General features: G+C 41.8%; 1 protein-coding gene across 1 annotated transcript in view; it reads right to left on the minus strand.

Annotated features, from left to right (window-relative positions):
- Positions 1–55: 55 nt before the first annotated feature.
- The window catches only part of fgd4a (FYVE, RhoGEF and PH domain containing 4a), a 44,060-nt gene continuing 17,747 nt past the window's right edge, over positions 56–26,368 (minus strand). The window contains exons 2-18 of the mRNA XM_031725977.2: positions 21,463–21,546; positions 12,209–12,355; positions 11,400–11,595; positions 8,782–9,175; positions 5,802–5,891; positions 5,541–5,686; positions 5,153–5,309; positions 4,901–5,039; positions 4,733–4,791; positions 4,499–4,645; positions 3,943–4,115; positions 3,646–3,676; positions 3,473–3,553; positions 3,257–3,382; positions 2,668–2,805; positions 2,107–2,247; positions 56–2,010 (exon numbers count right to left, since the gene is read on the minus strand). Coding sequence (XP_031581837.2) covers positions 1,747–2,010; positions 2,107–2,247; positions 2,668–2,805; positions 3,257–3,382; positions 3,473–3,553; positions 3,646–3,676; positions 3,943–4,115; positions 4,499–4,645; positions 4,733–4,791; positions 4,901–5,039; positions 5,153–5,309; positions 5,541–5,686; positions 5,802–5,891; positions 8,782–9,175; positions 11,400–11,595; positions 12,209–12,355; positions 21,463–21,546 — 2,513 coding nt within the window. The 3' untranslated portion in view covers positions 56–1,746. The remainder of the gene's footprint in view (positions 2,011–2,106; positions 2,248–2,667; positions 2,806–3,256; positions 3,383–3,472; positions 3,554–3,645; positions 3,677–3,942; positions 4,116–4,498; positions 4,646–4,732; positions 4,792–4,900; positions 5,040–5,152; positions 5,310–5,540; positions 5,687–5,801; positions 5,892–8,781; positions 9,176–11,399; positions 11,596–12,208; positions 12,356–21,462; positions 21,547–26,368) is intronic.

Genomic DNA, 26,368 nt, shown 5'->3' on the forward strand with positions numbered 1-26,368 from the left:
CTGAAACACACTGTACACCAGAGGCATTCTAGCACCAACAAAGCTAGCTCCACCAGTCATTTAATCTCCTTTTTATTTTCTTTGAAGGTACACTTTATAAGACTGTAAAGTGCGTAGATTCTTAAACCTTTGGGAAAGGGACGAGAGGACGCATAAAAATCTAGCTTTTACATTCAGATCTAGCAGACAGAAGTTTTGTGCTCTTAGTTTTTATTTGAATACAGGCGACTGGGGGCGGGCGGAAATAGTTCAGAGAGGTGAGCACCAGCACTGAGCACGGGGGGGATGAAAACGCCGTGGAAAATATAGGCACATTTCCTCACCACAGTCCATCGTGGACTGTGACTGATCTCTGTGACACATTTCATGGGTTGGCGGTGGAAAAAGAAAAAAATAATCTTAAAATAAAAAAGGATGTACCTAATGCTCTCCTCAGCTGACACATGGAAACAAATTTGTCCTAGGTTTAACAGATCATGCTCGCGTAGTCTATAAATTACTTTAAATAATAAAATGAATTACAGCATTAAAAACACATTTACAGTCGTTGCACCAGCTTGCTATACCGATTGTGCTGCATATGCAGCCAAACAGAAACCCTGACACGTGGATAATGATGATCCCTGCTCCTCTCTTCCTGTGAACAAGCTGACACCTCTGTCGTGTACAAAGCTGCCATTTTAGATTCAGCCATCTCTGGGACCGACTGGTGTTTTCGCCCATCACAGCTACGTAACCGCAGGATGAGAACTAAATTTACATTTGCAGATAACGTTGCTCGGGGGAGGTTTAGAAATGCATCGAGCATGTCAAACAGTCTTCACAGTAGGTTGTAACTATTTTGTGAAAAAACACTGCTGTAACTGGACATATATAAAAATATTATCTTATATATCAACACTGGGATTATACACTCCATTTAAAATTGGCATAGGATTAAAAACCGTATCCATCGGACTCTACTTCTAACGGAATCCATTTTTACATGTTAATGTTGCTTCATCTGTAAGTTTGTTTCAGATTAAAAGGTTGAAACTTTTTTTTGCTTTTAAGAGGAGAGATGGGACCATCATTATCCACCCACATGATCACTGTTACAGATTTGGAACAATCTCAACCAAAGAAAAGGGGAAATACTGTGAATTCTTTATAGCACATTTAGAGGTTTTTCTATTTAATAGAAACAAAGTCTGACTAATGTCTGTACATAAAAACAAAACTGTTCATTTAGGGAAAAAAACAAACATTTATACTGTACATGTACAGAGAAATACAGCACCAGCAAACTTAGTTGGACCACCTTTCCTGCTGTGATTCACATCCTCACAGGGTGCTTTGTTAAGTCTGCGGTAGTCCACTGGCTCAAGTCCATGGAGAGTGATTTTGCGCTGTCATTAATAGTGCCTGTTTGAGGGAAGGTGATCTATCCTGAGGCCCCTCTGTTCTAGTGTTGATTGTATCAGAAGTGTCCGTTAGTAATCCAGCACAGCTCTAGCAGTGAATCTTGCAGGAGAAAATCCAGGCGTTAACAAAGACACAGGAGAGACACAAGGAGAGGCAGCTTATCCAGCACTTTGTTTCCCATGCTGTCTTTAAGATACAGATTCGACGACAGAACGGATAGCAAGTATTCGTATTTTGTGCATGCAGAATAAATCTGCACATCCCATTTTTTTATTTGAAGAGTCCAACTGCAGTTTGCATGTTTAGAAGTGCAAAAGCAGTTTGTTTGTAGAAAACAAGCCCTTATGTGTTATCAGTGCTGGCTTCCTCCGTGTTGTTGTTATCTGACACGCTGCTGCCGTTTGTCTCGGGACGTTCCGGTATCTCTCCCGTCACCGCCACTCGAATTACTTTCAACCAGCGCTGCTTAAGTTCCTCGGACTCAGCAGCAAAGTTGTGGGTGGACTTGGACTGAGAGATGCGGAAGCTTGCCGGTGGGTCTGTGGGCCGGGTGGTATCGTCCACAGAATAACCCACCAGGGGTATGGTGCACTGTGCTTTTACATCCTGAGAGGAAAGTCAAAGAAAAGATGGTCTTCACTGTAAATGGTCTGCTAAATTAACATATCTAATCATATTTTTGGCTCGAAGTAGTTGTTTTACCTGTGGAGCTCCATAGAGGTAAAGCACCAGACTCTCCTTCTCAGGGATGACGCACCAACACTTCTGCCAAATTTTGCTCTTCTCAGAGTGCTGCAGGAAGCCACACATGATGCTGCTGTCTGCAAACTGACCGGCTTCAATCTGCAAAAATGAGCACAGATCAGCAAAAGAAAAACAACAACAAAAAAAACCAGGAACGCCAGCTGAAGTTATTTCTGTCACATGACGGTTTACTCCCATTACCATTTTAACTTTCAAGTGCACGGTCACTTTTTTTAAGTATGTTAGCTACAACTATTGTAGTCTAATCCATCAGCCATACAATATCACCCTTCATCAAGCTTATAATTTTAAAATTGTTGAAGCTGTTTCACAGCTTTGTGTATGTATGTGTATGCATGTGTAATGTATATATAGACACGTGTGTGATTTACATTGTCTTGTTTTTGTTGTTTTTGTCATTCATCTTATCTTCACTGATATAAATGAGGGTTCGTATTAGACAACATCAGGTTTATCTTCCTAACAAACTCGTAGTTCATGTATTCACTGAAAAGTCACCTCAAGAATGCCCTTTTTCTTGCCCTCCGCTATCGCCTCTCCAGTCAGGATGCAGTGGCAGTCCTTGCACACTTTGTTCATTTTGTTGCCATCGTATTCAAGCGGTGCTTTATAGTCTGAGCATTTCCAGCACACCACCTGTAAGAGAGAGGCAGAAATATTATTAGCAATAATGATAACAATTTAGCAAGAGGAGGAGAGGAGAGGAGGTGGAGAGGAAGGGAGGTTTGGAACTCTGCAGTCACTGACTCAGCAGAGCAGCAGCAACTTTTACACCCTATACTGCTCAACACTCAATTCCATGAGGTTTTTAGAGCAACTAATTTGTTCACAAATTTTTGTGGCTGAGCGTTTGATTCGATACACTTATGGCAACAGGACTGAAAACACCTGAATTCAAAGATTCAGAGGGGTGATCCACACATTTTGTGGTTTAAAACATCATTAAATCATCATTCAACATATTTAGTGGAAAAAAACATCACATAGGCAGTATCTGGGTATTCACAATTCAACTAATGGGGTCTAACCTCTCTACCGTGCACTGTGCATACACATGCATGGCACCCACAACAGAAATATTACTCACGTAGCCGCAGGCTCTGCAGTGGTGTCTCCGACGTGTAATAGCATTGAAAGACTCCTTACACTTCATACACATTGTCACTTCATTGTCACGGATCCAGCGCGGGGCGCGCTTTCCCAGCTCAGCTTTCTGCCATTAAAAGAAAAAAAGGCTCACTCACTGTGGCAGCACAGACATGTGTGGGCAATTCAACTCTGTGCAATTTGATCCAACACTGACCGACACTTCGTCCACGTCTTTTAGTGCATTCTTGAAAGACTCGTTTTTCTGCTGGAAGATCTCGATGGTCGCCTGGAAAGCCTGGAAAAGAATAAGCACGACAGGGGGTGTCACTTTAAATTTGTATGAAAAAAAGAAGAGTTAAATAGGAAAATCACCTGGAAATTACGTACCTTGATCCAGTCAGCCTTGTCTTGCTCTGAGCTGATGAGATGGAGAAAACAGAAACAGAATTCAGTTTAACACATAAAAGACAAGGATGCGTTCAAATTAATCTGTCACACAACAGCAAAAGGGCTGAGAACCACTGATTTACAGGATCTGAAAATGAACACTGGGTGTAGTCATTTAGCTGCCGTTTCAAACATATAGCATTGTTTTTGCACTTTTCACAGTGTTTAACACTTGGGTGCCGAATGGAGAATTTAACTTTTGCATATTGTGTGTTAATGCTGCTCGAAAAAGAGTACCTGGCCTGGAGTTCAAGTGTCCTCTCCTTCCCAGACACTTGGAAGGTATGAGGGTAGTCCTCATTGATTGTTTCCAGGACCTTCATCCCATCGATGCCGATTCGAGTCCTCACTGTATATTTAGGACCTCCCAGGCTGAATTTCGGGACGCAGTATAACAGCATGTTGTTGAACTAGGAGAAAAGGGAGAAAAAAACCCACTTTGCAGTTGAGTTATGTAACCATGTCAGCTGGATGCATCAGCACTATTGTAGTTTAGGTTTCTGGGCACAGTTTCCTTCCTTTGGTTGAAATCCTTAAACTCTGCAGGTAACCCGAATCACGCTCACGGGGCACATTCTATGTTCAGCTAATTAGAAACAGACACAACTTAATCACATCATCTGGCAATCTCAGTAACTGAGAGACTTCTTCATGTGTCTCTGATGTATCCTTACACAGAGGTGGTCCTAGCAAGAAATGATTCACTTGTTTCAATTTACTGGTATGGGCAAAGTCTCGCCTCAGCGTATTTCCCTGCAGTGTCCTTCGTTACACAAGAAGGTGTTTCTCTCACCAGGAAGAGGTATCGCTCCATTGCTGACGTGTTCCTGGCCGCCAGCTTCAAGATGTGGCCCTCTTTGATGAACTCATTGGAAGGATTAACAATGTCCTCCTCTTCACCCAGCATCTCGTATATTTCCAGCAGTTTCTTTAGATTTTCCTAAAAGATGAAGTTATGTTCATCTTAGTAAATGAGAAACTGTTAGAGAGGTTCTGTATCAGCTGGCTAAAGCCAATCTTTACTTACAGACTTTCTTATGGCACTGTTGGAGTGAGTAGCTGCTGTTCCAATAATCTCTAATGATCCTGAAAAAAGGGCAGATAATCCAGAAACTTAACAGAATAATTTTAGACACCGTCAGTGAAATGAACCCGATTCCTCACTGTGCAGCGTTCAGGTGTCGTTCCTACTTACTTTCTGCATCTCTTCGATCGGGGTCGTCCTGAGGCAGCTTCTTCAGGTAGTCTTTAAGCAACATCTCATATCGAGGGACGCGCTGCACTGGCTCCAACATGTGATGCTGAAGCGTTAGACACCCACAGACCTCTTGACTCTGTCCAGACAGAACAAGAAAGCTTTGATTTTCCTTTATCATACAAATGCTTCATAACACAACAGACGCTTAAGCATTTTTTTCTTGACTGGACTCTGTTACACAGTGCATACCTGTATCTCCTGAATTATAGCCTTAAACTGAGGTGAACGGTCTGTCCACTGCTTCAGCAACTCCATGGCTTTGTCGAAATTCTTCACATATTCTGCATACATTTTGAGGAAGGGTGTGAGTTTCTGCAGGATGTCCCCAATGCGAGGTTTAGAGTCCCTGCAGGAAAGATGTGGGTGGGGTTGTAAGAGTAAAAGATCAAATTTAGTACAAAGACAGTTTCTTTTGTAGCTTGCACTGGCTGAACCGTCCATTTTGATTCCTTGTACGTGTACATGTATTAAAATAGCTCCAAAACTGCTGATCTTGACCTCATGCATCATCAGTGCAGCGGTACAAGCAGCTGCATCAGCACATGTATGAGCACTAGTTCGAGTAGCTGAATCTCACCATTCTCCCATCCGTTTCTCCAGGTCGGGAAGCAGAAACTGGCTGTGAAAGGCGTGGATGGAGGAGATATTGGAGAAGATGTTCTTTACTATGTCCACAGGGAATGTTCCCTTATTGGCCTCCTCCATTAGCTTAGCACAAAACTCCTGAAGAGACATATACAGTGGCAACGAATTAGGGTTTCAGTTCTGCGCAATGTTAAACCTTTTACATTGGAAAATGGTCAAGAAAGCAGAAGTGGCCTCTCGCTGAGTTCCTCACCTGGTCCAGCAGGTTCAGTCGCGCCACGTAAGCCTTCTCTGTGTGCAAGAGCTCGCTGGCGATTTTAAATAGTTTCTGTTCATTTGTCTCCTGAAAAGAGAGAGCACACACATATGTGAACTCTTGCATTTCTGGCTATAGCACTTGAAAATCTTGCCGTTGCCATGTAAAGTACCTGCATGCCGTAATGCAGTAAAACTGAACTGAGATTATTCTGGGAATTATTGAGTTACTAATGTGTGAAAGTGCTATTCTGCTGAGAGACGGACAGATACAAAGTCACATAATTTACTGGCAACCTAACAGCGGTTTAAGTCTGATACTTCTCTAACAATAGCTTTGTCAATTCCCACATCTTTTTTTGAAAGCGTAGCTTCCCGTCCCTTTGCTAGTTCCCTTTGCAAGATTTCGTTCACAACTGAATTGAAACTACAAGAACTGTGTGACCAGTGAGCAAGACAACGTTTATAGCTGTACATTTACCAATGTGGGTTCAACACACTGCTGTTCACTGCAGCCTTGTGTTAAGCACAGTTTTGCTGTTGTTATACACACCGGCAAGTAGCACCTGTGTGTGTTTCATTAACATGACGCTAACAGTGAACTGAGATGTGGTGCTCGAGGACCTTCGAATGGGAAATGAAAATGTGGAAGAAGGGAAACGACACCAAATCCAACAAAGATACACATCTGTATAAAACTAAGTCTCAGGCGAGTGGTTAGTGAAGCCACGAAGCCGTGACAATAGCACACTGACGCTCACCTGAAAGGTCCCAGAACAAACTTTAGACACACTCATTATCAATACATCCACATGCCGATCATTTTTTTTAATCAAGTTCTTTGTTTCCCAAAAATACAACGTTCACAATAAAAAAACATTATAGACAGCAAAGTGCACTGGCCAGTAGAATCACTCACACACACACACATATCGAGACTATATATATATATATATATATATATTCCCATATATACATATTCTAGGCAAGTGGGCTCCAGCAGATCCCGGGAACAACATCGGAGATCTCTGTCCAGAAGAGCGCAGTCCTGGGAACAGCTAAGATACTGCATGGGACCCTCAAGCTCCCAGGCCTCTGGTAGAGGACCCGAGCTTGAAGGATAAAACCGCCCGCAGGGGGGCGAGATGGGTGATTTTTTTTTTTCATACATTATATATATATATATAAGCTTATATATAAGCAAGCGTGCTTACTCATAAGATAAGATAAAAGTTTATCAGTCCCACAATTGGGAAATTTGTTTGATTGGTACAAAGTTAAGGGCAGCAAAAATGAAAAAAATTAAATAACAGAATAAAGATACTATGTTACAGGCAGTGTTAAACAAAAAGTTCAAATGTCTGATCTAAAGAATGTACAGTATTAAATCCAGGAATATAAATATGGACGTCTGTATTGTTAAAATATACATATATGTATGTAAACTGTAAGTAAGGCTAAATGTAGACTTGGGCAAGTTGTATACATGTGTAGACACACACACACACACACACACACACACACACACACACACACACACACACACACACACACACACACACACACACCATTAAATTGCACGTTCTGACCAGCAGTAATTGCTTTACTCGAAAGTACAGCACAGATACAGTGTAGTACAGTACTTCGGTAGTCTTCTGTAAATATGGTACTTTAAATTTAAAACACAACAGCCATGTTTAATCTTTCAGATTAACAGTTTATGTTCCATTTCTAAAGATCGCACTTTTCCTGCCTTGGCAAAAATCTTGGCGGCTCAAAGTTACAACTTGTTGTTTGCATCATTCACAAAACATGAATTCAGTTTGTCTAGCAGAAATGTATATTGCATATTAAGTATTAAACTTGAGGTCTGTGGCCCATTTTGCCATTGTAATGCTTTTGCTTTGAATGGTTTGAACAGAAACTACATCAAATTTATCCACCCAAATACCAGTCCCATTAAGTGTCCCAGTGAGTCATGACAGCAGAGCAGCATTAACAATGGCAGGACTTCCCCTAAATCAACAGGAGCTTGTTAAAACACCTGTGACTTCCCTGTCACAGGTCACGTCAAACTGTAGCTCCATTAGCAGCTATTAACACAACAAAACCAAATCTGAATCGTGGGTAATGTTCGTAAAATTAATCACTGTTACAAGTAAAATAAGTACAATGTTATTTTGGGTTTATTTGCACTTGTTACTTTAAGAGTATGGAAGAAACTAGAAGACAGTCAGTCCAAGAATCATCTGGTTCATCACCAAAGTCATGTTTTAACTTGATATAGTCCATTCTCAGGCAAACAGCATCACTTAAAATATGTTTTTGACTTTTATGTAGTTCGTTTTTAAATGGTAGGACTTGTAGCAGTGATGAGTATCTTTTGCACAGCAGAGAGGCTTTTCCTTTCCCACAACACGAGATTACCCAGCTGTCTCTGTCACTGTGAAGACTGAGATTGATCTGAACCTGAGATATCTATAATCACCAGACAACAGCAGGCAAAATGGGTTCCCATGGGAGAGATTACTGAAGCACGGAGTCAGCTGCTTAAATGTTGACATCTGTTTGCCCTTCACAGAAAAATACCCCACCGAGACACACACACACACACACACACACACACACACACACACACACACACACACACACACACACACACACACACACACACACACACACACACACACACACACACACACACACACACACACACACACACACACACACAGTGCTGAAAGAAATGCATACACAGTAACCCGTAACTCTATCCTTACAACATTACAGTCACCCAGAGATGAAGCACTTCACATGATTTAATCATACTGAAAGCTGAGAAAATAAATAAATGCTGAGAGTTTGTCTATCAGAGATGAGTCAGTGCAGCAAGGCAGCTCTAATTGTATTACATAGCTGGTAGAAATGCACAACACTTGGGTCCCAGGAGCACAAAGCAAATGCTTAAACTCAATACGTACCTTGTGGTCTGTGCTCCCTTCTTCATTCCTGTGCTCGCCTTCTGTCTTAGCCTCAATCTCCTCATTCTCAGTCTCTGTACCAGTCCTGTCCGCGTGTGAAGGCGAATGATCATCGCTCTGTTCCGAGCTCCCCATATCTCCATTTACAAGCTCAGCAGTCTCTATCCTCACACTTTCATGATTCTCCTCTGTATCCTCCTTCTCCTTCTCAATGTCCTTGTCCATCTGCACTAGCACCCCGTTAGCTGCTTGGCTGTTGGCATCTTGTGTCGTGGCTGCCGCAGAGGTGTTCCTGCTGGTCTCCGTCTTTGGATAGGCACGGTGAGGTGGACTGCAGTTGGCAGACTTGTTGATGTGTTTGAGCGGTGAGCTGTCTCTCTTGTTTTCTGTGTTGCTGGAGGAACAGAAGAAAAAGCAAAGGAGGAAGTGGCTCAGTCTGGGTAAGAGTGTATAAAGGGCTAACTAACAAACCTTCCCAGAATAAGAAAATAAGGGAGGGGGAAAAAAAAAAGAAATTCACAGTAGGCTGGTCCATACCTTCTCAAGGTGACATATTGTCAGAGTGTGGTGCACAACAGCAAGCAGAGAGCTTTTGCACATGAGTGTGAGAGTTAAAAATAAACCAGTAGAGATGCACAAACTTCCTGCTGTCTTATTAGGTTGCTGACTGAGAGCTGAGAGGAAGTGTGAGTAAAGCAAAGGGGCACAGTAACGAGGAGCAATAGGAGGAGCAGAAAAGTAAATCACCACTACTCCCGAGAGGCAGATGCTGCACTACTTCCCCACACATGGAAAACCTACTTTATACATTCTGCTGCGAGGCCTCTTTTATGCTTAGCATCCAAATGAATGAAATGAAAAAACAATTTGCAGAAGACAACTGACACGCAGCACAGAAATGGAAACTAGATCGACAACAATGTGTGCGTATACAATGTCACCATTCAGCTGCTCAACATCCTGTACCGGCAGTCGGTGCAGCTGTTTCCCAGCAAATGATGCTCCACACTTTCAGCCAAACAAGAAGTAGCAACAGTAGCCACTGTGTCTCAGCTAAGATTAGCTGAACTCAGTACAGTACATTAAAGGCAAAACTGTTAGCAGATTAAAAAAAAGTTACCATGTCTATATCTGGAATCTAACGTTTACTGATGCAAAAAACAATCAACCAACAGATGACTTTTTTCTCCCTGCCCAGTAGAAACAGGAAGTATCAATAAATAGAGGAAGAAAGAACGGCTGGTGAAACACCCGAGAGATGAATGCGTCGGGGGCCGTCACCCACCTGTGGTGTGGGAACGTGGTGTCTTTTCACCACTCAGAGTAAGACTGACAGTACCACAATTAGTGGGCGAGATACTATTTAATATAGTCTTCAGAAACAATACAGCCGCATCACTTTGTAGGTGCATACATCACTTCCTCCTTCCACACAAATAGCACAGCAAGTGTTCCAGGACATGACAGTGTTTCAAAACAGGCTCAACCAGACACGAATTAAGAGCAGCTTCAGTTGCAGTGTGGTCGTCGCCTGGCTGCCTTTAAGGCAGCCAAACCTTGTGAACCAGATTAGTACATTAGTAGGCTAATTCTGTTCACAGAAGCCGTGTGAAGCGTTTCTCTTCTTTGAGCTCCAGGGCCACTAGAGGGATAATCCTCACAGCCCAGGAGTGCCTGAATGAAATAGATGCACCAGATTCCTCTGATTAACCTCATTTCACACCAGAAAATGCGATGAAAGGTGTGAAGAAAGCCTGGAGACCTGGGCAGATTTTTAGAGATTCAGGCCAGAAATGAGTTAGGAATGTAACAGACTGGAGAGACAGATTTTAGTGGGCTGCTACTGCTGCAGATTGCATATTTTTGGGGTGCAACTGTACGAACAGATAGGACAAGGGCACCATTGTTGTGCGTCTCACCACTTTCAATGGGCCTCCCTCAGAGACACAAGGCTGCAACTACAGTGCAAACTTACACAAGTAAAGCACAACAAGTTAGACACAGATCAACACTGGAAAAATCTTACAGAATATAAATCACAATTTAACAATGAGGCAACCATATCAAAGCATACGTGTTTGAAACAGAATTCGTCAAAGATTTCCTACCTCATCCTCCTCTCACAGCACCGAGTACTGTCCCACAACTGAATGTGGACCCGCGTTTCCCCTCGCCTGTACAAATCTCCTTTCATCCCCTTGCTAACACTTGGCTCAACAGCCACAGACTAATCTCCACTCACTCTCTCTAATGGCTCTCGTCCGAGGTACAATCAATGAGTTGCGGCTGAAAACTTTGAAACTTCTGCTTTTTTATCCTTGAAATAGTTGGTGTAGAAAAGTGTGGAAAGACTGATTTCTGTCACTGTGATTACAACAAGCCAGAGATTTATTACAAAAGCCAAGAAGTTACAAAGATGAAATCTTTCAACCACATCAAGGCGAAAGCTGCTAATTCAATCACACACTGTGACAGGGTTTTAAATCAGTAAAAGCAGTAACAGAGGCTTACATTTCCTAAACATTATTAGGAAAATAACAGAATGAGCAATTCTTCCACGGATCAAGTAACTGCTCATTTCTGTAGATATCTAGGCAGAGAAAGTTAAGAAGCCGAACCTGTTCTCCTCAAAGCGGTTGATCAGGTCTAAGACTTTGGAGGGTTTCTCTCTGGGTCTCTCCCGGCTGACAGCCCCCGTTTTTCCTCCTCCACTTCCGTCCTCCATGCTGCTTATAAGTGGGGGTTTCTGGATGCGGCCCAATGGGGAAGGGAGTTCTGTCACTGGGCTTTGGAGGTGCAGCGGCTTTGGAGGCACTGGAGATAAAACAGAGGAATTTACAACATGAGCAATGACCTGAATGATAATTACAGCTTCAATGATTTTCTTACTGCAATCTCAGTTTGAAGCTGAAGGTGGCAGCATCAGCTGTCACATGTGACACCACCTGTAGGACACTGAGCTGTAATAAACGTCCTAAATGTAATAAAGAAAAAGTCAGGCTTGGCAAAAACTAACTGTGCATGGCTTTGCAACTAAATATCCCGCCTGACTTACAGCAGCAGGAAGAATGGAGCTCTGTTCCCTGCATTATCTGTGTAGAATGATTTCCCAACGCAAACATAAGAGGAACGAGTCTCTCGGTTCACTGATCCCAAGCCAGCTTACATAACTCTTCTTCTGGTTTGACCATTTCGTGGATCTTACAGTGTCAAACAGCGTCCATAAGCACTGATTCATTCAGTGTTTTTCTGAAGATTTGCAGAGTAAACAAAGATGAAGTGAACAACAAAGCAGTAGAAAGGTCACCGAGCCCAAACTCTAAGTCCACATGTTGTGAATCAGACAGAAATGCTGTAATAATTCGGTCTTCTGAGATTCTCACTTTGTGGCGTCTGGATGAATTTCTTGCCACATGCTATTATGTACCTGGTGGTTTAGACTGCAGCCTGCCGCCAGGGACTCTTCCATTGACCCCTCCCCGGCTCTTGTCGGTCGTCCTTGCAGTCACCCGATTCAGACACGCCTGCACACTCGGCGCTTCGCTGCGTTCTGACGCTGGGCTGCTGCCTAGAGCTGAAGGACACAAAGAGAGGGAGCACAAGCTTAAAAACAAAATCGATAATAGAATCAAAACGATTTTTATACAAAGAAGTGAGAGTGAAGAAACCAAAAGCATACGCACTTTACTGTTTTATCACTACAGGCATTATCGGCATGACTAATATTTACAATAGGTGACACTGATATACGCCCCACTCATCCTGCAGTGACATTTGAAGCCGTCACTCTGTTTTCTGACTGTTCAGCTGATGAAATGTGTGCTTAGATCTCTGTGGTAGTACATGACTTATGTCGGTGCAATGTTTTTAAATTACTTTCAAAGATGAACTATGCTAAAACAGATGTTATTTTCTTTTTCAATATAATATCTGAGTGAGGACTTTTAATTTTACACCTTAATTTTCATAAACCTCTACAATCTCTGTCTTGTTTTATTCAGTATTACAGCTGGCCTGAAAAACCAACGTGCCATTCCAGACACAGTTATGCAAACATATTCTCCTCCAATGCGCCCTGTAAAGGAAAAAAATCATTCCCATCATATATTAACCGCCATAAACAGCTGAAGACCACACATTAGAGGGTGTCATACACTTCAGTTGATTATCCAGTTAATCATCCAGCTGATGATCAGCACCAGTGAGACTTTTTACCCAACCAGCTGGCCACAGATGGCGCAGCATCAGTGTTTAGATAGAGCTGGCAGACCGATTTAATGGAGCAGGAGACACAGACTGGCAGTGTTTACAGTAGCCTAACTCGACCTCTCCCTAGCCTCGCCAAGCACGCACGCACGCACGCACGCACGCACACACACACGTCAGTAAAAAGTATGAAGGAGCAGCCTGTTAAAGCAAATGTCCAAATATGGAGTTACACTGCTGAGAGAGTGAAGACCCTCATTATTCTATAAGCTATTAGTACATTAGCTTCCATTTAAGGTGGCCATTTAACAGGTTTGTGTGATTTAGCAAAGGTAAACCAGCTGATGTATAGCTTGGATGTAGCTTCCATATAGCTTTGACACTGGTAAACTATAATCTACTCCAGACGTTGTAGAGTTAAGCACGTACAAGGATGCATGCTTTACCTGAAAACAACAAAAACAGTGGACTTCTTATAATTTGTGCTTGTTCTGGTTTCGGTCAGTCTGTTATTATCGAAAGTGAAGAAGGGACTTCATGTTTCTGGCACTCAGTGACGCTAACATGCACAGAGAAATCTTTCATCTTTGAAATGAATCATTGAGGAAGGACCTTCATTTCTTTACAGACTCAGTCCCATCATGTCTAAAAATAGATGAAGATACATTTCTCTTTTTTTGGAAATGCATCTTCCACTCAAATAATCAAACACGAAAAGTAAAGTGACTGGAATGATCAGCCAATGAGGCGAGCAAAAGATAAACTGCTATATCTAAGAACACACAGTCACTGGACATTTTATTAAGTACACCCTGCTAGGGCTTAATTGGATTGGATTGTTTGTGGTGTCAATAATGAAAACATTGCTCACAGATGATGGCATCACACGGTTGTGCTGATCGCCAGCCTATAGTTGCATGTCCGCTGTGCATCAATGATCTGAATCTTTGCCACATCCCAAAAGTGATGTGTGGTGACTGTGGAAGCCATTGGAGTACAGTAAGCTAATCGTCACGTTCAAGCAACCAGTTTGAGATTTTCTGAGCTTTGCCACACGGTGCATTATCCTGCTGGAAGTAGCCATCAACAGATAGGAACACTGTAGTCATAAAGCGATTGATGTGGCCGGCAACAACACTCAGGATGTAGTGTTTAAACAATGCTTGGCTGGTAGTGTGCCAAGAAAATATCTCCCACACATTACACCACTGCCACCAGCTTAAACCGCGGTGTAAGGTAAGATGGATCCATGACTTTATGTTGTTGATGCCAAATTGTGACCCCACCATCTAAAAGTCACAGCAGAAATCAACACGTTTCAGACCAGGCGACATTTTTCCAACGTTCCATTGTCCAATTTTCGTCCCACTTTTATCTTCTTAGCTGATAGAAGTGGCAACTGGTGTCATCTTCTGCTGCTATAGCCCATCTGCCTCAATGGTTTGATGTATTGTGCATTCAGAGACTTTTCTGCATACCTTTATTGTAATAAGTTATTTGACTTACTCTTGTGTTCCTATCAGCTCGAAGCATTCTCCTTTGACCTCTGAGCCATTTTCGTGCAGAGAACTGCTACTCACTGGGCAGTTTCCCTTTTTGCAGACTATTCTCTCTAAACTCCAGAGATGGATGTGTGGGAAAATCCCAGTTTCTTAAATACTCAGACCAGCCCCTCTGACAACCATGCTGCATTCAACGTCACTGAAGTCATCTCTCATCCCCATTCTGATGCTGGGTTTAAACTTCAGCAGGTCATCTTGACTATGTCTGTCTGTCTAAATCTTTTGAGTAGCTGCCACGTGATTGGCTGATTAGATATTTGCATTGCCAAGCAACTGAACAGGTATACCTAATGACCTGGGTGTTGGCTGTATTTTTAGCAGGATGGCTCTGTTCTGGGATACTGGGTTCTGTTGTATATGCAAAGCCTGAGGTGGACAGAGCGACAGCAAGTAGACAGCACTGAATAAGGTAGACGTCAGCAATGACAATCATGATACTAATTAAGACACAAAAAACATGAAAAGGAGGAGATGGGTTGGCGGTGGGTTGCACAGGGGCTTGCAGCTGCACCAATTTTCAAGCAAAAAGATCTAGGTTTGCCTTTTTCTCTATGCTATCACTACATTTGATTAATCAGACATACAGTACATAGTTGATGAGCTGATGATGGAAATAAGTGTTGTTTGTATCCTTGGGGTAAGCAACCTGGTCTTCGAGTGAAAGCTTAATGTACTATATACTTGGTGTACCTCTCCAAATGCAGCTTGTTTACAAAAATGTTGTTACTATGTGCCAACTTGGTTCCTGGAGCCCCAGATTTGTCTTTACTAGAGTAATCTTTATCTTACCAATCTTAAAGGGAAAGAGAAAAAGAGTAACCACAAAATCATACAGTCACAATTTCTATTTTAAAGGGTGGACTGTAATTAAAGACAACAAGTCTGGCAACTGTCTGAGTGGAAATGGTCCCACGCTGTGTTTGGGAGGGCTTTCTTTCTAAACATGGCCCCAAAAAATACCAATCAGTTATGAAGGCAGGCCGCAGGAATTTTTCATGATTAGGTGCTTGACTTCCACTCTCAGCCACATTAGAGGTCATAAAAAACATCTTGCAAAACATTATGCACCACATTATAAGTACACGGTCTAAAACGAAGTCTGCCTGCAAATTGCATTTCACATGTGGCATTTATCCTGACTCCTGAGTACAGGAGGTCCAGTGTCCACAGCCCAGCTTTGTTTCCTGGGGTTGTCAGTAACCACGGCAAACACCGGCGGCTCAGGTCTGGATCACCTTTACATTGCAGCCTTTAACCTGAATAGCAACACTTAATATATCTGTAGGTTGTGTCAAGAGAAGAGAGATGTAAACAAAGATATAGATCTGAAAATGCTTAAATGTTTTGCTGTCAGTTATGTAGAAAAAGATTAGATGCTGAGATTTTATATCACATCATTTATCTTTAACCTCTTATCTTGATCAGTAGATTAAGGAAACACAACCAGAGCTGTTACACTGAAAAGAAGGACAAACTCTCCTTGGGAAGAAAGTCCTGCTCCTGGTAACACACTCATTCTGGCACCTTCTCATTAAAACTGTCTTGGCACAACAGACAGCCATGTGCAGTAAATTAGAAGCAGCCAGACAGCGTGCTGCAGAAACACTTTGATTCTAATCCTCATCTGTGTGACGGAGAAGGAGGCCCGCTGTCTGGAGTCGGAACTTGTTGATGTGAAAACGAGATGGATCGGGTGGATGTGAACACAAAATACAACTTAAATGTGTTGCACAGAAAGGAAGGACGAACTCTACCTGCTTTTCATAACTTCAGTGTTTTGGCAAGAAATTTCCTGACACTCAGTTCTGTTGTGCTTTTACAGTAAACAGATAATTTACTTTTACTAGAAACTGAAAACACTGCTCGATCACTACTCCAATCCAGGAAGTGAAGACTTGACTAGTCAAACCGAGACTTGAACTTTTTCTTTGTTGCAAGATTGTGAGGCTTGTAACCATGGTAACTGTCCTTTTACCTTGTGAAAATGCAAAATGCATTTCACTGCATACTCCACGGAGCCCAATGGATCAATATTAATAAATTCAAAGCTACAGAGCAGGAAGAAGAATTAAGAAATGCTCATGCAAAGGTCAAGTACACATGAGAGGTAGAGCGGAGCAAACTTTTAGAAAGTACAACACATCTTTGATTTCACAAGTTTTCCCCAGCAACAGTGTGAATCCACCTCTCTGATGGAGCTGGAACTGGTTCCCCAACATTAGATTAACTAACCACCTTTCAGCTGTGGAAAATCCCAGCGGTAATTTGTCGAATGGGGGAATTAAGTTTACTAGACGCTGAAAGAATCCATCTCTTCAGCGCAAGTATCTTACTCTGCAACAAGAAAACAAGCAATGTCCGAAAATAGTGAATCATCCAAACTAATTCCAAAAATAGCTTTGCTCCAGGCACACTACATTCTTCCAGTTTGTTGTTGAAACCCTATCAAGAACATCACGATGATTTGCTTTTTAAAAAAAATATTGTTTTAATAATGTTTCAAGTAGACTTATCACACACAATACAATTTTGCAAAATGGAAAGATTTGAGGAAACACTGGACAGAAATGATAAAAAGACATACAGCTAGATCACCGGTACCAAAATCAGCATGCCAACACGCCCATGATGACAGATGATACCAAATGTATATTTTCACCCTCTTAGTTTAGAAGGTTAACAAGTCGAAACACAGACTGTAGTCGAGGCTAATGGGCATGACATCAGGTTTGCAGACATGAATGAATGAAAACCGAGAAGAGAGAAAACATACATCTTGCTTATTTACAGGTGGGCAGGTAGGCAGCTGACCTAATCGTTCTTACGTGATTGTTCAAGATATTTCTACCATCTGACACCACCTTGTTTGAGCACTGTCACCTGACAGCACACCTGTCCGACCTGACTTTTATGTTTTCCGCGTCTCTTCTTGTGTGTCATGTTCTTTTTGGCCCTCTTGACACAAAATATGTTGTGATACTTAGGTGTGAGAGCTCGGGGTGAAAAACAAAAGGCACACCCGACTGTGCGCAAGCAGAGGAGTGGCTGAAATAGCTTGAAACTGAGCCTTCGTCTTCTGCCGTTACCCCAAGGGTGTGACAGAATTTCCTTCTGATCAACAAGGAAATTCTGAGTATTTTTTATTTTAACATTTTCTGCTTCATCTTTGTAAACTCTGACATTTAAAAGATAGTTTGGGTGGCTTCTACACAGTCACACCAAAGTCAAGGAACATGAGGGAAGAATGAGGATAAAAAACGAGAACAGCAGCCTTTAGAAAAATCTGTCAAGCTTCAGTCCTCACTTGGCTATGAAGAAGTTTGCAACTGTAACTTTATGTGTAAAGTGCGTTTGTAGGCCATTCTTATCTTATTTGTATGAAAGGCTCAGACAGTTTAGAGTGTAAACACTGCAACACTCCCATAAAAGATAAAAGAGCAGCATGTGCATGAAAACATGAAAGACCGCTTTCACCAAAGTGTCATCACACAGTTTTATTTAACACCTAAAACCGAACAAAGCAGATGACACAAAACATGAGAAGAAATCTATATCTCGATAACTATACTCTATACTCAGCAGAGACAATCCAAGGATGACTATTCTGCCAAGTTTGGAAAAAAAACCGAACAAAATCCCAGTGAATGAACTCACCCTGTGTTTGAGATAGACCGGAAAACAGCTGCAATGTCGATCTCTACTGTTGTGTGTTTGAGAGCGCGTGTGTGTGTGTGTGTGTGTATCCCAGAAGAGCTGAAAGTTTAGGACCCGTGTAATCTTCCCAGGCGGTGCTGTTGAGAATGACTCAGCTCAGCAGGGAGATTTACAGGGTAGGAAAAGACTCCTCCTTCACTCTCGCTCACACACCCCTTATTTAAGTGGCTTTTAAAAAGTACTGATTCACACAAACCGAGAGTTGCACACACACCAGCACACACACACTCGCATACACAAAGACACCTTCAAATGAACTCTGTACCTTTAACCTCACAGGAACTGCACGTTTAGACCTTAAAAGGTACAAATCCATAGAAAGAAAGAAAACAGACACAAATGCCTGTCAGAGCAATATTTCTCCAGAAAATTAATAACACATTTCAGAGAATAGAAATAAATGCAGTGTAAAGTTAGGGTATAATAAATTATCCTGCAATTTGCAGGTACACTGAAGGGTCCTCCAGCTTCCTCTCACTTGTGAAACTCATTTTTTACAATCACACAATGAAGCAAACAGCAGAAAGCGAAACAGGACCACTAGCAGAGGACAGACTTGTTTTTAAAAAGCCACAGCACTTCGTCTTCTGTCCACCTCTCTTATTAGTGAAGCACCTGATCAATGATTGACAGCCACCACAGAAAAAAGCAGCCTAAAGAGCTTCACTGCAGTTCTGTCATCTGCCTCCTGAAATCTAATTGAAGCCCCCAAAAAATAAACTTTTATTTAAATCAGCTCGTTCTATTGAGCCCCGTTATTTATGCTAACATATAAAATGGCAAAAGCTAGATAATCCAGCAACGCTTTGACGCAACGGCACGAACATAAACCAAAGCCTCCCGATTAATTGTGAAACATCAAAATTAGGCTTCATTAAAATGAAGCAAGAGCATAACAAATGGAATTATGGGAATAAACTAGATGTACCTTTTACAGAAGTCTCCACTGGGAAGTGCAACTCCGTCTTCTCCATGTTCTGCATCTAACGTGTGCTGCACAGCTGCTCCCTGGTGTCTATGTGGTGAAAAGGTCTTGGTCTTGCTCTGATCTACGTTGCTATGTATCAGCTTTGAACCATCACATGGTTTCAGATAAAAAAAAAAAAACACAACAACACAGGAAGCCTTAATTTAAGTCATGCTGACAACTCTGTTTGACGTCTTGCTTACTGCAACATGTAAACGCACTGCAGAGCAGCACTGTGGGGAATGATGAGCATTATTTTGTTCCTTCAATAATAAACTAGTTGGACCAGTATAAATTCAGCTCCTGTTTAAATTACCTTTCATTACAGAACTGCAAACCACAACTCACGTCATGCTCACCTTACTTTTGTATGGTTTTTTTTTACTTTTGTATGTTTTGTAGAAAACTGAGAAAAAAAACTAAGTTGGTTTGTTTTTTTTAATAAATGCTGTGACTACTCCGAAATATTTCTTTTTATTAACAAAGGAAAGTTTTCTCGCTTTAAATTTCCACCCTGATATTTTGTGATGTTTTATATGGAGTCCTGACGATTTTTTGTGAGGTTTGCACAAATATTTCAGCGATAAATGTGACTGTATTTTTTATTTTAGCATGACTATTTTACTCAAGAACCTGTCTCATCCACTATCCATCCTGTCAATCATGTATGCAAATCCCCCCAAGCAAGAAATAAAAAACATACATTGATGAGCCACAACAATAAAACTACTTTTGGCAAAAATAAAACTTGTCTGTTGGGAACCTTTTGGTCCAGGCATTCGTGTGGATGTTACTTTGATACATACCGCCCACCTGAACATTTCTGCAGCAGAAACACATCTCCCCTTGTTATCACCATGACAAAGCTGCTCTGCACTGCAAAAAATGTGGCTTGAACGGCTGGAGGAAAATAACCTGATGTAGTTACCTGGCCTTAAATTCCCAACATGCCAATCCAACTGAGCCAGCACCTTGTTGAGAACAGGTCCTGTGTCTGTGCACTCTTAGGTCACAGCTGTTTTGGCAACACAACAGGACAACTTACACTATATTAGGCTGATCAGTGCACAAATTGGAAGGAAATGTCATTTTGTTTACTTGGTTTCAAGGAGTCAGTGAGACAAGCATACCCTGGTTACTTAGTGCATGTAAACATCCTTTATAAGGACAAAGGCTTTCTGCTTGATCGTTATGGTTACATTTATTTGATGAAAAACTGAGCTGTGAAACGAAAGCTTTTGAGACAAAGTCACACAAACTGCTTCACAGCCACAAACATACATGCACACACGTATGCACACACTCCAAATAGCACTACCTCAACCATTCAGCTTGAGAGTGTGTTGTTACTGTGCACGTATGGCTCCACATTTACAGACGAGGCGTTCAATGCTCCAATCATGCTAACGCAGACTGTGTGAGAGAACATGACAGACAGAGTGACAGTTACAGCCAGCCCTGTGAGCTTGGAGTTGGGTGGGGGGCGTTCAACTGCCCAGACTTTCTTCAGATTACGCTTGCATCATCCTCTAATCCGAGGGCCGTTGTGAGATTACCCCACAAGTCTGCCTCGAAAGACTAGATAATATAACAAAGAAGGAAAGAGACACGGATGAAAACCCAGGTGCAAAAAGGAGAGGGACTTACAGGCGTGAGCTAGAAAGAAGAGAAAACGAGGAAAATGAAAAATAGGAAGACACAGAGGGCCAGAGGTAAGCGCCCATTCATCAAAAGAAGCAGACCATGAGACACGAGCATGTTTGCGAGCATGAGCGCACACACGGGTTTGATATAAAAATAGAGCAGCGACCCGCAGCGTTCTTCACACCCCTGCATAGCAGAGAGTTACAGGAAGGAGTGTTCATAGTGTCCTTCACAGTATCATCCTCTGTCCTCACTGTGCATATTAACTGATTTTATTCAGATCCAGAAGGTCTGGCAAAGCTGAAAAATCCATGCATTCTATTGATTTTGAATGCAAATGTGTGTAAATCAGAGGTGTTGATTGAAAAGAGACGATGGACATGTGAACATGGTAATGAAAATCAAGATGATGCACAAACTGGACAAAGTGGACTATACTGACATAATATCCCCTTCAAAAATGGGAGACTAAGAAAGATATGAATACTAACACATCTAAAGTTCACAAATTTCACAGTTTTTCAAAAAGCCTGTGTGCAAGCACTTGAGAGAAAGACTGTAAAGATAAATGGAGGTGATGTAACCTACCTATGGACTGTTCGATCTTCACCGCCACACAGCTCTCCTCTTCAGTGTTCTTGGACTGGAAACAGGTAGCTTTGCCCTTCCTCTCTGCAGCACAAGATGCAGAGTACAAGATTAGAATAAAAATAAGTTGACAGAATATGTGTAGATTAAGAGGCTATTTTAAAAGTTGACCTGCATATCAGACAGAAGCTTTAAACAGTTTCAGGCTTCCCCAGCTTTTATGTAAAAGGTCCACCAACTCAGAAGTTAAAAAATGAGCAGGAATAGGGACGCCCCCACCCCCGCCATAAACGTATACATTGAACAGGAGAGATTCTGAGATCTGAAGCACTCTTGTGGTAGCTGCATTTATCAAGATCTGGAGTACACTCATGTTTGTTTTGAGAATGAATATATAAGCCCTTGGAGAGAGAAACCCTAATTAGACTGTCTGTGATATGTAGGCCATCGTCAGCGGGGAGAGCAAGCGCTCTTTCAAAACAGCCGTTTAATATGCACATAAAAGATTAAAGAGAAAATAGCTAGTCGTAAAAACAATGAAGACCTCGTGAGTATTCCAAAGCCTCCAAATACACACACACACACACACACACACACACACACACACACACACACACACACACACACACACACACACACACACACACACACACACACACACTCTCTGATACAGCAGAGTAGCACAAACACAAACCTATGCCCTCACACTCAGATGTATTGAGCATCAAAGTTGTGCGATAATCATTGCCACTCTTGACATGTAGCAACATGTGCAAATGGCACACAGCAAGACAGAACAGCTGTACTACAAAATAAAACTGGGCTGACTTCATATTTGAACTGTCCAACAATAATAATCTTCTCTTTTCTCGGCTTCTCCCTTTAGAGGTTGTCACAGCGGATTATCTGCCTCCATCTCACCGTATCCTTAGCACCCTGTTCTGTCACACCAACCTCCTCTTTCACTACATCATCAAATATTCACTGTGGTCTTTTCCTTCTGTCTGGCAGCTCCATGTTCAACATCCACTGCCAAACATATCCACTATCACTCCTCTGCACATATCCAAACCAGCTAAGCCCCGCCTCTCTAACTTTGTCCAACCTGGGTTTTCCTTCTGATCGACTCGTTCCTAATCTTGGTAACTCTCAAAGAAAATGGTACAATATTCAACCCTGCCACCTCCAGCCTCACCTATGTGTCAACATTAACCACACAGTAATGATAACGATGAAGCCAATCAGTCGGGTTTTTTGTTCCGCATTCTTTCCAGAAATGTTTGAGAGAAACACCAAGAAGAAAGCATCAGTGTGTCTTTTGTAAACGGCACTACAGCAGAACAATATGACTGATTGATAACGAGTCACGTACCATCAGCATGCAACAAACTGATAATGATTTTAAACATTTGGAAATTAAAAGAACCACAGGTTTGCTCAGAAATCTGCATTTCCTTGAATGACACGGTCCAAAACTAAGTCAGCCCACACAGACACCTCTGTTTAAATAAAGCTACAGAAGAATTAAACATAATAACAAACTGGGGAAAAAGTTATCCCTTTATTGAGCAGTATGAAGGTTAATTTATAAAATTTGCCCGTTTAAAGTGATTATCTCACCAATGTTTGTGGGCAAGATAATAAATTGGAGAATTTTTAAAGCAACTATCTGTCATTATAATATGGGTTGTAGTGCATTTAATTAATCGATTATCAGAGGCAATCATATTGTTAATGGATGCATCTTGCTAAGTAAGGTTTAGCACTCAACCCTTTTCAATTGTGGTCACTTCTGACCTGCAAGACAAAGAAGACAAAAGAAGGCAAAGAAGGCAATCTACACTTATTAACAGGTCAGTGGTTTTGTGGTAAATCATCTTCTATTTCATTTCAGTTGCAAAACTGGTGTTGACATAATCCTGCAATGTTTTCAGCCTGTCAGGAAACTACACAGATTAAAAAAAAAAAAAAAAAAAAAATCACATCCCTCCAAAATACATGACAGGGTAACATAATGAGCCCTCTTACACAAGTGAATTGAATTGTATTACAACATTCATGCCTCGCTTATCGTTTCTCAAACTCAATTCTGAACAAGCATTTAGTGATGTGTCAGTCAGGATATACAACACAGCAGCGAGTGGACCGAGCTGACATAATGGACATATCTCAGTGGGGGGGTCGTGCAAACGCTGGAAATACAGATGACGTGTGTGTGTGTGTGTGTGTGTGTGTGTGTGTGTGTGTGTGTGTGTGTGTGTGTGTGTGTGTGTGTGAGGGAGAGAGTGAACGGGGGTATAATATCCTGGCGCACGGATTAAAGGAGGGCTTTCTCCACCCACCATCTGGACTCCTCATGACAGGCCTGCCTGCTGTTCAAAGACACACACACACACACACACACACACACACACACACACACACACACACACACACACACACACACACACACACACACACACACTTAACAGTATACAAGTTGAACCCCAGTCGAGTTCCCTATTGAAAATATAACAAATGTAATCAGCTTATGAAAAGCATTATGCACACATCTTCTCTACAGAGACTCTACGGAGGCCCCTCCTCCGGCCGACTCTTAGCAGTGTGACCAGAGTCACTGCACGCCTATTGTTTCCTTAAGTGGGGGGATGTGTTATGATGTCAATACTGAGAATAAATTCAAAAGAGAAAATGCCCCACACTTTGGCGACTACACCCAGCCACAAAGGTCAGAGTAATCGGTTTCTGAGATGTGGGTGATGACTGATGGAGGAAAGTGTATCGGCCCTTCTACTGATTTACTCATCATGCTACTGGCCTGAAACTAAAGCTTCCCCTCCCTGTTCATTAACATCCTGTTTTTTTATTTTAAATGTGATGATCTTTTTGTTATAAGTCTGAGCATAACACAACTGATAACCTCAGCAGACCCGGAGACAGCACATATCCACACACAAAGTGAACACTGGTCACCGGCCAGGTAGGATCTGGGAAGTGATTTGGGAGGCGAGTCGCCATAAAGTCTCAATAGTGACAATGAAACCAGAAGCCATATTTATAGTCTCCTATTATGGCAGCGATAACGACAAGTTTACTGAGAGGAGCTGAGAAAGAGAATTGGCCAGTGAGAAGGAATCACATTTACAATAACAGGAACTCAAGCATTTATTAAAATTACTGATTGAGGAAGTGAGAACGCCGAACAGACCTCACACAAATACGTCTGTGGTTCTTGGAAGAAAGTTGCCAGCTACAGTAAACATAAACTACACAGGTGTGAGGGAGTAAATACTGCTACTGACGCATTTTGATCGTTGTGTTTTACAGTTACACGGAATCACACTTGCCAACTAGAATATAAATTTGATGTTCAACAACATAGGTGGCAACCTGCTACAAATTGTTCTCTTGGCAGTCGAGCAAATTAAAAAACAAATTTAAAGGGTTATGATCTAAGCAGCTCTCTGCACTACCAAACTTTAATGCTACCATACAGCAGCTGGTTGCAATGTTCTGAACTTAAATCAATAATCAAAGAGACTGATCAAAACTATGTTGGCACCTCGTCCTTGACAGCTCAGAATGAATGGTCACTGAGTCGCGCCGTTTATCTGGACTTCAGAAATGTGCATCTGCGTAGGCGATATGGCGTATCTAATGATCAAAAAGTGTGCAAACAAACCTTTTATCAGCTCAGTCCTTTGGTTTGTGGTGTTTACATTTACTTGCTGTAGAGCAGCACAAGAACTCTGATAGACGACAGTGATTGAAAACAGCAAATGAGCTCCGACCCAAGTCTGGGTCAGCAGTCAAACACACAGTCACCACCTGTGTTTTCGCCAGCCTTCAACACTGTAAGCAATTGTATAATTCACATAAGGACATGTGTTATAAACTACAGATAATTTTTTTTAAAAAATGATTAACTAAAAATGGGTTTTCTCTCTCTTTCACCTTCTGCCAGAACAGCAAAAGTTAACTGATGCTGCTAAAAAGTATGGTGCACCCGAAAATATCGGCCACAAGTTCATTCTTGTGTGCTACACCTCTCTGATTACAGTACAACAAACATTTAAAGCTCTGCAGCACCAGGTAAGATTATGAGCAAGAAATAAACGGCACTGCTTCACCGTTCACACGAAAGCTGTGAAAGGCCATTAAAAAAGTTCTTGCATAATTTTTCTTAACACACAGGCTGCATGTCTAAAATGTTTCTTAGGTGACTGTTCTCACACTCTCTTATCTAACAGCACCTGTGTGTTTGGGTTTCTGTGGTAAAGGCAGCGCTTCCTCCCAAGCTTTTTTTAATCCGTGGTTCACCAACACTTTTTCATTTTTAGACCCTTTATTCATTTTGCGTGTCTGTAAATTTTACTACAAAACAATTAGGAAATTTTTTACACTACCTGCCAGCACTCCTCCCAAAAAGAGTTGTGTTTTCCCCAGCCGGGTAAACACAGAATGGTTATCAATCTTATAGTGTCTTTTCCATTCGGGAGTATCCATATTTATAAGAAAATTATAGTCCGTTCTTCACACACACGTTTTCTTCTTGGCTGGTAAGCTCATGTCTGTGTACCCGTGAGAGCTTTGGAGTCTCTGTATCACTGCACAAACCGGTTCCCTGGAAACTAAAGTCACCTGGTGGAGCAGACAATTGCAGGAAGGGAGGAGGGACAGGTCGCCCTACAAGATATTTATTCACGGTCACTTTCATGCCTTTCCCTTAGAATGCTTTGAGAGTTGGCGAAGGGGGAGGAGAAAGTGAGAAGACAGAAAAAAGCAAAGGAGGAGTTAAAGAAATGCAATAAATCACTGATGAAGAAAGGTGGAAAAAGGAGTGACTATGATATGGAGAAGAGAGAGATAAAAATTAACCAACCGTAACAGTTCATATTTAGTCATC

This window comes from Oreochromis aureus, linkage group 7 (genome assembly GCF_013358895.1).
Source record: "Oreochromis aureus strain Israel breed Guangdong linkage group 7, ZZ_aureus, whole genome shotgun sequence".
Classification (NCBI taxonomy): domain Eukaryota; kingdom Metazoa; phylum Chordata; class Actinopteri; order Cichliformes; family Cichlidae; genus Oreochromis; species Oreochromis aureus.